General features: G+C 37.0%; 1 protein-coding gene across 1 annotated transcript in view; it reads right to left on the bottom strand.

The window, feature by feature from the left end:
• Positions 1 to 308: 308 nt before the first annotated feature.
• The window catches only part of NDC1 (NDC1 transmembrane nucleoporin), a 56,534-nt gene continuing 43,517 nt past the window's right edge, over positions 309 to 13,325 (bottom strand). The window contains exons 17-18 of the mRNA XM_052637501.1: positions 4,194 to 4,354; positions 309 to 588 (exon numbers count right to left, since the gene is read on the bottom strand). Of these exons, the coding sequence (XP_052493461.1) occupies positions 525 to 588; positions 4,194 to 4,354 (225 nt within the window). The 3' untranslated portion in view covers positions 309 to 524. The remainder of the gene's footprint in view (positions 589 to 4,193; positions 4,355 to 13,325) is intronic.

The following is a 13,325-nucleotide window of genomic DNA, read 5'->3' as shown; positions in this document are numbered from 1 at the left end:
ATATGTCCTTTAGACAGCATTTTCTGTGACTTTTTCTCCACTGTTACTCTTTTTATACTTTAGTAAACAGAAACTATTCCAAAAAAGTTTACGCATTTTGAGTTTACAGAGAGCTAAACTCTCAGACCGATTAGGAAGGAAGACTAGATCAAGTTGACCTGTTTTACCTTCTGAACTGCCTCTACTCCTCTCAAAAGTAAATTCTAAACATTTTCTAGTTCTTATTATTAAGCTGCATAAGCTACAAACATTTCTACTGCCATAGAGGCTTCTGTAAAATTGAATAAAGATTTTATTATACCACACACACAAAAAGCAATCGGTACAGAAAAGGCAGTTTTTGGTTTTTCTGTTGAGAATTTCTTTCCATGATTTCTCCCATTAAAGTATAGTTTTCAAAGCAACCACCACGACAAAGGAAGCATCTAATTAGTCCATTTTCTTCTGATCCAAGAATGCTGAACATTTACTGTCCCATCTGTAGTTGTATCAGCAGTGTAATGAACACAGTTTATATTACTTAACTATTCTTTGAACTCCAAGAACTGCTGAAGTCTCTTCTGATGTTCTGCAGATGCTTGCACAGCACTAAATGAGACATAAATTCAAAGCATAAGCTTTATTTTACATTAAGCATATTAAGTGAACCACAGAGCACAGAGTCAATATTTTTCAAAACAATTAAAAATGAATAGAAATTTTCACTTATTTAGTACTTCTGAAAAAAGTTGGATGAAAACCCTCCTTAATCTAATGAGAGGAGGACATGTATTGAGCAACAGCATGCTTCTACCTTCTAAAAGCCCAAAGAAAATTAAGGCTGACAACTGAAGGCATCAACTGTAACCTGCTCTGCTGTGGAACCTGCTGTGCAGAGTTTCAGGCTGTGCAGTAGATTTTTCTGGATTTTATTATTTTATTTAAACCAGATTCCAACATTATCTTTGAGTTGTAGAGTATATGAATTGCTTTTAATATAAAATCCTTTAAACTAAGATGTTTGGATAAAATACAATAGACTCCACTAATCGTTTTCAAAGGTAACAGCTTGGTGGTTTAGATTTACTTTTCCCTTTGAACATAAGTTATGCCTTGGATGGGAAATTAAGTTTTCTTCCCACCCTCACCCCTACAAAAATACATTACCTTGACAAAAGTGGGGCAAATGTATACTTAAACCAGTACAGAGCTTTCTTTTAAAATTTTAGGCAGAAATTAAATACAATGAAAGATTTCAGTTTTCTAGTTGTTGATAATACTGTATCCTGACTGAATAATAATGGAGAAGAGAATGGCAACCCACTCCAGTATTCTGGCCAGAGAATTCCATGGACTGTATAGTCCATGGGGTCACAAAGAGTCAGACATGACTGAGCAACTTTCACACACTCAATAACAAAATTCCAGGTAACTGAAGGTCGCCACTTTTAAAAGTGTCAAAGGCTTATTATAATAATTTTGTTACAAATTATCCTAAAACACCTTACACATTTTACATCTCTGCTTTCTTAAACCATGTAGCTGCCACCAACTGAACCATCTCATGTATACTTTACTATTCACTTTCTTTCGGTGCCAGGGAGGCTGTCATCTCTAACTAAATGGCTCTGAATTTTTTCAAACACCAAATCTTCTCTCATGATTTTCTTTTGATTTTTATTCTCATGATTCCCCTCTGCCAGCAGGCACTGTACTTCTCTTACTGTTGTTAGTACTCAACTCTAATAGTAGTCTTCCTCTCAAATTTTAATGTTATTGGTTGGAAAGTCAGTAAATCAAACTTGTCTAAATTACAAGAGTAAAATGAAGGTCTCCAATGTGTAACTGGTCTGTGTTAGTTTTCACACCTCAAATGTTTACTTCATTTATACCTGGTTCTCAGAGGTGAAGCTCTGGGGAATGAATAAACCAGGTATTAATAGGGGCTGCCCTGATAGCTCAGTTGGTAAAGAATTCACCTGCAATTCTGGTTTGATTCCTGAGTCGGGAAGCTCCACTGGAGAAGGCATAGGCTACCCACTGCAGTATTCTTGGGCTTCCCTTGGGGCTCAGCTGGTAAAGAATCCACCTGCAATGCGGGAGACCTGGGTTCAATCCCTGGGTTGGGAAGATGCCCTGGAGAAGGGAAAGGCTACCCACTCCAGAATACTGGCCTGGAGAATTCCATGGACTGTATAGTCCATGGGGTTGCAAAGAGTCGAACAAGAATGAGCGACTTTCACTTTCCTACAATAATAATAGTTGTTGTCACAATAATATATAATGTATGTGGGCTTTACATATGTATGATCCTATTTTATCTCTATTAACAGCAAATGAAATAAAATGGGACGAATAATACACCCTTTCCATGGCAGGAAAACAGTATCAGAATGATTTTCAGAGGTTTGTATATAGAATTCTAGGGTCTGAAAGATTTAGAGTCTAATTTCTGGTTCTACAACTTACTACCTGCATAAGTTACTACCTGGAAGTTACTTAAATCAATAGATGACTTGTCCACAACTACAACAGACAGTAGTGTAATCAGACATATATCCAAATGTTTTAATTCCAAATCTAATGCTTCTACTATTACCATTTGGTCCAATATTTGCACAAAATAGTCTTTAGTGGCCTCATCAATTTTAGCATGTATATAATATATGGCTCTACTCAGAGAAAAGAAACTAAGGCAGAGTTTCTTCCTTACAGTTTTTTTAATAATCATCTACTTTTCTTATGGAAGAAATCTATTTTCCCCTTTTCTTCCTGTTTTGGTTGTATCATCAATATACATCAATCATCATATGTATTTCATTATCTGAATTCACTGAGAATTTTCTAAGAGTACCTTACATCTCCTACCTTACATTTATACCTTAAACCTTACAGTTTACATCTTGGAGGGAGTCTAGTGCTGTATAGGGTAAGAAGTTGGAATCTTAAGAGCAAGAAAGACCTAATTTCAGGTTTATGTTCTAACACTGACTTGACGGTGCTATCACGCATGTTCTTAAGCTCTCTGAGTCTCAGTTTCTATATTATACAATTATGATAATCTCTATGCCTCACAGGCTCTTTGAGAAGAATAAATGAAAAGTGTTAAGTGTATTGTCTAGAATAGCACTGTCCAAAAGAACTTTCTGCAATGATGGAAATGTTTTATACCTAAGCTGTCCAGTATAGTAGCCAGTAGCCATGTGTAGTTATTGAGGACTTGAAAGGTAGCCAATGTAACTGGCAGATTGGATTTTCAATTTTATTTAACTTAATTTAAATTTAAATAGCAACACATGGCTATCATATTAGAGACTGCAGATCTAGAAAGCACTCAATGAATGTTTTTTTTTTTTTTCTGGTTTGTTTTTAAACAAATGAATAAACTTCCTAAGGACAGAGGGTTATCTACAGCTTTTCTGTATTCCCACACAGAACCAAAGTGTTCCATAAACTTGCTGCTGTGGCTACCTTAGGTATGTATATAGTATGTTTTATGTATTTGCCTTACGGAAGTAAAAGGAAATACACTACTGTTTCTAAAAGCAGCTAGTTTGAAGAAATTCTAAACTATTAATTGCATACAGAAAAAAACAGAGCAATCTCATGTTTTAAAGTTTATTTACAATTATGATAAATGTAATTTAGTTAGTAAACTAGTATCCCTTACACTGCCTAGCTAGATTATTTCATGAAAAGAAAGCAGTAAACATCAATGAAACTAAATATACACAGGCTTGGCATTTGTGGTTTTCTTTCTGGTTCCGTTTCTGAAGGTGTTATGATCTGTTGCTGTTTTTCCAGCATGATTCACAAAGCACCAAAAACTCATCTATGGAATACTCTGCTCACCCCAAGCCTTGGTTTGCTAACCAAGATGTAATAACAGAATTATTTTTAATATGCTTTTTTGGAGAGTATTCATTTTGCCTTTTTTCTCCCTTAAGGTCATTTTAGGAATATAAGAAAACAATATATAATTACATTTGCTGCTTTTTTAACTTTCTATCCTTTTTTATCCATCTGAAAGAAGGTCCCAAAGCTTATACAATAGGCCAACTTTTAAAATGCAAATATTAAATCTAAATCTAAGCTGTTACTTCCCAGTAGGAATCAAGAAGGTCCCAAAAACACCACTTTCAATTTACGAGCCTTAATTCTCATGCCTGTTTCTCAGGGGAACTCTCGAAAGTGAACAGAAGAGGCAAACTTACTTCAGATGGTCACCAAATGTAGTGGTTATCCTATAGATGGCTGTTTTCAGAGATGCTCTAAACGCAAATCTTAATGTTTTATAGGAAGTGTCCACCAGGCTTCCTGAAATCCGAGGTGGCTTACTGGAAACATGAGGAAGCTTGAAGTACTTATCAACTGACTATATCAAGAAAAAAAGGAAACACATTAGTTCAGACTATCAAAAAAGCCAACTCAGTGCAAGGATTAAAGAGATTTCATTTCATATAGATAGATACAGAGATAACACATAGACATATAATAAAGTATTTATTTTGGATCACAGTCAAACGGTTTGAAAACCAGTGCAGTCAAGGTTCTGCCACTTCAGCAATTACCAGGGAAAAGTCTACATCCATCCTCTCAAAAGCAGTTATATACTTTTACAGCCTTGAAAATTCAAAAGTGGGAAGTGAAACACAGATGTCCTACTCTGCTTACAATGCATGACAGGTAAGAATACCTTTATTATGAATCTCAGTCCAAAAAAAGATCAAACTTTATACTTTACATAAGTAAGGTTATTTACAAAACTAGCTTATCTTCCTTTTCAATTCTAGATGATTAAGCATCTAATGTGCAAGAATAGGTAGGAAGAGAGAACTCACAAGTGAAACTGATTTTATTTACATACTTGACAATGTAAGAAAAAGATTTAAGTGTAACTTTTAAAAGCCAAAGGTAAAAAAAAAAAAGTAAAAAAAAAAAAAAAAGCCAAAGGTAAATATTATAATTTTAAATACTGGGAAACCCAAGAATATTGGTGTGGGTAGCCTATCCCTTCTCCAGCAGATCTTCCCGACCTAGGAATCAAACCAGGGTCTCCTGCATTGCAGGTGGATTCTTTACCAACTGAGCTATCAGGGAAGCCCCTTTAAATGCTGTAACTATATTAAGAGAAGGGAGAAGAGAAGATTGAGAATAACTGTGTTAATCTACTGCAGCAAGTACAATGTCTAAGGTGACAAGAAGCAATAGCAGAAGCCTATTATTTACAGTTATGGATGTAAGCACCAAAAAAGTACCTAAGACTCTAGGTAAAATGATTTCTGCCATCATGTTTTTAATTTCAAGAGTTCTTTTATGTCAACTAAATGATCCTTTTTATTTCAACATCCTATTTTTGTTTCCAGGATGCAATACCCTGAGCGTTTTTGTGTTTTTTTGTTATATTTGGGGGTTTATTTTTGCTTTAGAGTTTCTTTTCCCTCTGTACTCCACTTGGTCTCTATCATCTGTATTGACTACTTCCCTTGGCTCATGACTGAGAATAGGACCTTCTAAAGAGCTGGACCAAAAGCTCTAAGTGCTAGAAATGACTGATAACAGCTTTGAGTACATGATTGGGGATTACCGACAATAGGCTTCACAACAGGTGATCTGTATGGACTTCTGAGGGGTGGGGGGTGCAGAAGGGTGTGCAGGGCAGGGAGGGTGAGTGCCCAACTCAGTAACTTTAGGTCTTTCTTCTTGGTGTGATCAGAGTTCCCAAAGAAGAACCTTCCAGTGCCCTCTCTGGAAGGCCTGGTTCCCAGGGCTCAGGGAAGCTGAGCAGGTAACAGCTATCGAGCACACCCTCAACTTCTAGTAGAGTGCCTCCAACTATGAACTTTCCCAGTCCAGAGGGCCAGTGCTGCACTCTCTCTAAAGGATGAAACTTAACTTCTGGAATGAGGGAGAAGCACCTTGGAGAATCTAGGGCTCCAGCTGGGTTTCAACAGCGCTCACACAGCCTCCTTGTTTTGGTATCTGTCCCTCAGGCCTTGGCCCCAGAGGTGCTCACCCCACTGCCACCTTCGCACTGCCTCTGACTCTGCTAAGTTAGCTTCTCAACCGTCTGCTCTCCAGCTTAGAAAACTTTGTTGCTGTTGTCTCCTCTCCTATTTACGGATTTATGTCTTTTTAAAAGTACTTTCACCATAGTTTAGCAGAGTTTAGGGGAAGGAACAAGATCTGACGCATGTGTTCAGTCTGTCACAACTGCAAGTCCAATCATTTATTCTTTCAACAGAAACTTGTAAGAGGAATGCCTGAGACTGGGGCACGCTTTTAGGATACTTTCAGGCAGTATGGAAGATAGTATTCAGTGACGCACTTAAGTAACATTAAGTAACACTGAATCACAATGGAAATATTACTTCCCTTTCAATTCTCTTATAAACCTGATTCACTCTCAGTATACCAGCAAAGCAGTCATCATCATTTTCACCTGGATTCGGTGGACCCTTTTTATAGTCTTTTTACAAAAAATTTACAGAAATAACAATAACAGGATAATGTAAAATAACTTTAAAGCAATATAAATAAGATGATAAACATAGTTTCCAGGTTTTGAAGATATAAACATCTGAAGTATGAAATGTGTTTTGAAGGCAACTACCTACTTATCAGCTATTATGAACAAACCTGGAACATATCCATCCTATAATACTGATTTCAAATTGAAGACATCTCTCCAACAGACTCTAGCTTATCATTATTTCTGGTTCTTTTTCTTGCAACTGCACCATCAAAACTCAATACTTTAAAAAACTTTTGACAGTTCATAATTTTGTTGCAAAGTTCAGCCATTTTTTTGTACCCAACTACGCAAAACATTTTCATTCTTAGGTTTATAAAGATGAACTGAAATGCAATCACATATAAAATTATTTTATACATGTGATTTTTTCTCATTTCAACGTCAACTATTTCCTTCCAGTCACTTTTGAATACACCTTTGTATACCTTCAGCATGCATCCATTTAAGAATCATATAAATTTCTAGAGTGCTGTGTCTCTGCATGCATCATCTGATTTATCTAAATAATTATTTAACATATGGGCATTTTTCTCCTTTTTACTATCATCAGTGGAAAATCTTTTAAATCTGAATTAGCAACTGTATTCATTGAAAGCTTAAAAAAAAACTACAAAGATGTTTGTTCAGACTATTTATATACCTTTTCTTGAAAGATGATGCAATACTATATGATTTCATCATTCTTCTGTTTTCTTACTGGTCTTTTTACCACAATTGGAATAACTGATGAGTAATGATGAAATAATTCCTAGGATGATCAAATAGCAAACTGTTTCAAGACACTGGAAATGGAAAATCACTAGGATTCCATAATACATCTCAGATTTTAAAAGGGTTGAAAGGGTAATTGTAAAGGAATGAATTTTGTTTTCTCTTTGTTCTTTAAAAGAACTCTAAGAAAGAATAAAAGTCATAAAATATCGATCCTTACAAATAATTGGAATAGCTCAAAAAAATAAATGTCGAAACTTAAATTGGGTCCAACAGACCCTAATGTATAAAAGTTACACTGGGGAAGAAAGTCTCAGTATGGAGGTGATATGTCTTTAACACATTTCTAATCCTCTCTAATTTCCCTTCACAACAAAAGGACAAGAAGGCTTCAGGTTCAGGGACTTCAGCAAAAAAGAATTATTTAAAATTACTGTCTTTTCTCTTTCATTGTCTTCTCCTCGATACTGAAATCCAAAAAGCCCTGATCGGACAATAAAACCTAACCTAAGGCAGAGGAACCAGAGATCAAATTGTCAACATCCGCTGGATCATGGAAAAAGAATTTCAGAAAAGCATCTATTTCTGCTTTACTGACTATGCCAAAGTCTTTGACTGTGTGGATCACAATCAACTGTGGAATATTCTGAAAGAGATGGGAATACCAGACCACCTGACCTGCCTCTTGAGAAATCTGATTGCATGTCAGGAAGCAACAGTTAGAACTGGACATGGAGCAACAGACTGGTTCCAAATAGGAAAAGGAGTACGTCAAGGCTGTATATTGTCCCCCTGCTTATTTAACTTCTATGCAGAGTACATCATGAGAAACGCTGGGCTGGAAGAAGCACAAGCTGGAATCAAGATTGCCGGGAGAAATATCAATAACCTCAGACATGCAGATGACACCACCCTTATGGCAGAAAGTGAAGAGGAAATAAAAAGCCTCTTGATGAAAGTGAAAGAGGAGAGTGAAAAAGTTGGCTTAAAGTTCAACATTCAGAAAACGAAGATCATGGCATCCGGTCCCATCCCTTCATGGCAAATAGATGGGGAAACAGTGGGAACAGTGACAGACTTTATTTTTCTGGCCTCCAAAATCACTGCAGATGGTGACTGCAGCCATGAAATTAAAAGACGCTTACTCCTTGGAAGAAAAGTTATGACCAACCTAGACAGCATATTCAAAAGCAGAGACATTACTTTGCCGACTAAGGTCTGTCTAGTCAAGGCTATGGTTTTTCCTGTGGTCATGTATGGATGTGAGAGTTGGACTGTGAAGAAGGCTGAGCAGAGAAGAATTTATGCTTTTGAACTATGGTGTTGGAGAAGACTTTTGAGAGTCCCTTGGACTGCAAGGAGATCCAACCAATCCATTCTGAAGATCACCCCTGGGATTTCTTTGGAAGGAATGATGCTAAAGCTGAAACTCCAGTACTTTGGCCACCTCATGCAAAGAGTTGACTCATTGGAAAAGACTGTGATGCTGGGAGGGATTGGGGGCAGGAGGAGAAGGGGACGACAGAGGATGAGATGGCTGGATGGCATCACTGACTCAATGGACGTGAGTCTGAGTGAACTCTGGGAGTTGGTGATGGACAGGGAGGCCTGGCGTGCTGCGATTCATAGGGTCACAAAGAGTCGGACACAACTGAGCGACTGAACTGAACTGAACTGAAGCTGACATAGGTTATTTATATTCTATATTCCACTTGCTATGAATATTCAGATATTTCACTGGAGAAAAGCATTACTGTATCTGATTAAGGGGCTTCTACCTCAGATAGCAATCGCAGTGTTACATAATGTATGATTGTGTATACCATAGTAACACTTTGAAAAATCTTAAAATATCTAAATTTTGAAACAATTTGAGGGTTTGAGATAAGGAATGGTAGACCTCTATCTATTCATAGCAAGTCAAACTAGCTTTCCTTTTACAACAGTGATACTGTTTCCTTTTAAATAAATTTAACTTAAAATACTAAGTAAATAATAGTTCATTTAGGTGGTATATAAATGTGACTAAAATTATGACAATAGTGTATGCTAATCAACAGTTAAAGCAAAAACTATGATGGTAGTATATGAATAACTTGAACCTAGAGAACATTGGTTTATAGTATTTAATGATATGCCCCATGGTTACCAGAACTGAAGTATCCACTTAATCAGCTATGAGATTAAACAAGTACCTATTGAGCACTCATTTTATGCATTGGTTCCTGCCCTTAAGACTCAGATCACACAACTGGAATCTCAAATATCTAGTTAAGAATTATCCCAAACAATGAAAAGAGTAAGTGCTGAGTAGAACACACCACTGAACAATATAAATATACTCTGGGAAAAATAAATTCTATGAAGGCCTCACTTTGGCCCTAAAAGAAGCCTAAAGAGGGGCTGTACTATGGAAACAGGCACTTTTTGCCCATTTATATTTATACGCAGTAGCATATGTACAAAGGCCACATAAACAGAAAACTCCAGTTGCTCCTTCCTGATTATTTATCTATCAACGTCATTAATAAAAGTCTGCCATGCAGAGACTTGAAAGTCCCTGGTCTCAAGGATCCTACTTATAACCTAGTTAAAAAGAGTTCTGCTCCACTAAAGCCAGAATCCCAAACAAATGTTAAGGATAAGAGTGGACTTTGTTACTGGAAATCATGACTATAGATCAGAGTTTCTCAAACTGAGCACTGCTGACATTCTGGACTGGGCGGTTCTTTCCTGTGGGGCCTGACCTGTGCAGTGTAGGCTGTTCAGCAGCATCCCTGGCCTCTACACAACATATGCAGCAGCATCCCCCACCGTGACAATCAAACTGTTTGCAGACATTACCAAATACCTCCTGCGGAACAAAATCATCCCTGGTTGAGAACCACTGCTACAGAATAATGACAATATCAGATGATGATAATGATAGCTAAATTTATTGATTGCAGTTATTTTGTGTCAGGAACTCGGTTAATTGTGATATATATATATATATATCTCATCTCATTTAAATAATAATTTGCTAACAAAGCCATGTCTGATAACCACTTATTTAATTATTTATAACAATAGTATATGCTATTTATTGCATATATTATACTTGCCAAGAACCATTTTAAACTCTTCACAGATATTATTTCTAACCCTCATAATATTCCTGCAAGATACTATTTTCATTTTATAAATGAAGATACTGATCTCAGAAAACTTTAATAAACTGCGCTAGTCACTCACAGAGCAGTGGAGCCTTAGGCATCTGTCTGACACTGTCACCCAGACTACTTGCTTACAGTATTGACAGCAGTACTTTTCTTTTTAATCTTTAAAAATCTTTTCTCCTGTACAAGAATTCTGTCATACAGCATGGTAATAGTGACAACAAAGCAATAAGAGCTAACTCACATTTGCTGAGCGCTTAACATAAGCTAGCTTCCCAGGTGGCACAGTGGTAAAGAATCCGCCTGCAATGCAGAAGACATGGGTTCAATCCCTGGGTCGGGAAGATCCCCGGGAGAAGGAAATTGCAACCCACTCCAGTATTTTTGCCTGGGAAATCCTACAGACAGAGAAGCCTGGAGGGCTTCAGTCCATGTGGTTGCAAAGGTTGGACACAGCTTAGTGACTACAACCACCACAACAATAACATGGGCTAGGCACCCTGAGTGCTTTAGTGCGAGCCAGGGTTTAAACACAGGTGGCTCTGCCCCTAGGTCTCACACTTGAGCCTGCTACAGTCGATATTAAGAAAGAAGTTAAGAAATACATGTTCTGCCAAGCCCTCGCAGAAGTGATCTGATATGGTAGAAAGCAAAGAATCTGGGGTGTAAAAGCCTGGTTTACAAATTTACCCGACCATTCATTGAGCATGATCTTGAGTAAGTCATACCAACAGATACAGATATAGTCTTTTCGAGAGAGATTCAATCATGCAAAATAAGCTTTATTCTATCTTTATGGGATTTTTACAAAAATTAAAGAAAGAACATTTCTTTTGGATTCTACAGAAATAAAACATAAAAACTGAAAATATATAAATTATATATATATAAATATAGTATACAAAAATAAATATAGAAATAAAAAATATGATTCTAGAGAAACAAAAACAGTGTGACTTGTAGAAGAATACTGGTCAAGGGTCAGTGTGACTTTGGAAGAATGCTGGTCAAGGGTCTCTGGACCTTCAAACTCAAGAGTTCTGGCCCTCAAGAACATTCCTCTCCTCCTCTTCGTTCTTCCATCTAACTTCTGTGTCACTTCCTACTTCCGTGTCACTTCCCATGAAAGGGAAGCCTTTCATGACTTCACACCCTTCCTTTTTATCTCCTATTCGCAAGACTAGTTAGACTTGCCTGTTTTCTGTGCTTTAATCACCCTGCACTTTTGTACATTGTGGCACTTATAGTTATACTTACTTGTATGATCTCCTGTTTTACTTTCTGTTACTTATTTGTATGACTTTCTCTTTGAGGTTACAAAGTGTTGGACATGTCTGAGCGACTACCTTCAAGCTCCTGGAGGGCAGGAACCACATTTGTCTTTTCTTATTCTGTATCTCAGCACACGCTGAACTGTTTGATAATTGATATTTATTGAATATATGAATAGTATAAAGGTCAACTTCAAATTTCGAAATTTGGCCTTCAGGTGATAAGGAAAAAATATAATAGATAGAGCTGATATCCTATATCAAGGTGACAGTGACTCTTCAAAGACTAGGCTTTCTGAAAAGTTTAAAACATACTTTCAAAAATGAAAAAGTGGTTGATGGTTAAACAATGTGACTGTACTTAATGACACAGAACTATACACAAAAAGACAGCTAAAATGTTGTGTATTTTAAATTTTATATGTGTATTTTAACACAATTAAAAAAAATTTTTTTAATTAAACAAACCACTCTACCATTTTGGTCCCCAACCTTTTACATATAAGGATCCTTTTTAAAGACTATATATATATATACACACACACACACTTAGATAGATAGCTATGTAGTGGAATTCCATGGGACAGTAACTGTTCTCCATCCACTAATGTAGGAAATAATTCCATGAACTCAATAATGCTTTTAAATGACTATGTATTTCAATTAACCAAAACAGTATATAGAAACCTCTAAAAAACAGCTGTAACTATGCCAGACAAACATTAATTATTCAGATGACAGTAGTACATGTATGGATCCATGAACCCATTGTAGTATTTGGATCTCCCAGGATGGCTTGCGCCACTATTATTAGGAACAACTGTCCTAGGATAGCCATCCGTCCACTCCTTGCCCTCTGAATGGTTTGAAGAATGAAAGGCTCCCCCTTTTCTTTCATATTTTGTCTTTAATGATTCAGTAAAATGGCTGAAGTGATTGACAATGAAAAGTAAAGCAAAAGAACAAAATAGTTCCATAAATTGTTCCTTGTGTTCGTGTGTGTGCTCAGCTGTGTCCAACTCTTTCCAACCCCATGGACTGTAGCCCACCCAGCTCCTCTGTCCATGGAATTTTCCAGACAAGAATACTGGAGCGGGTTGCCATCTGCCACTCCAGGGGATCTTCCCGACCCAGGGATCAAACCTAACTCCTCCAATGCAGGCAGATCCTTTATCACTGAGTCAACTGGGAAGCCCCACACACAACTGTTCCTTACTAAATCCAGAAGCCTGTGTTTAATAACTTACCTTAAATTACAGAGATATATAGAACTTATTTTTGTTATTAAAAGCAAGGATCCCTTCTACATCAAAGAATATAAAGCCAAAAACATACAACAGGACTCATATGAGTCACATGACATCCCTGTCTTACAAAATGAAGGGGCTTGTGACTATTATAATTAATTCACATCAGAACTATCATTTAATTCAGGCCCCAGAACAGAAGCCTTCACCCATCAAACCAACCATGAAGCTATCCAGCAGTCATCCACCAAGCATTTAATAAATAAGTACCTGTTATTTGCCAGGTACCAGGTCAGATGCTAGGAATACATAAATAAGACAAGATCCCTGACTCTACTCATGTCTGACTCATTGCAACCCCATGGACTGTAACCCATCAGCCTCCTCTATCCATGGAATTCTCCAGGCAAAAATACTGGAGTGG

This window comes from Budorcas taxicolor, chromosome 3 (assembly GCF_023091745.1).
Source record: "Budorcas taxicolor isolate Tak-1 chromosome 3, Takin1.1, whole genome shotgun sequence".
Classification (NCBI taxonomy): Eukaryota; Metazoa; Chordata; class Mammalia; order Artiodactyla; family Bovidae; genus Budorcas; species Budorcas taxicolor.
This window is presented reverse-complemented; position numbering and strand designations above follow the sequence as displayed.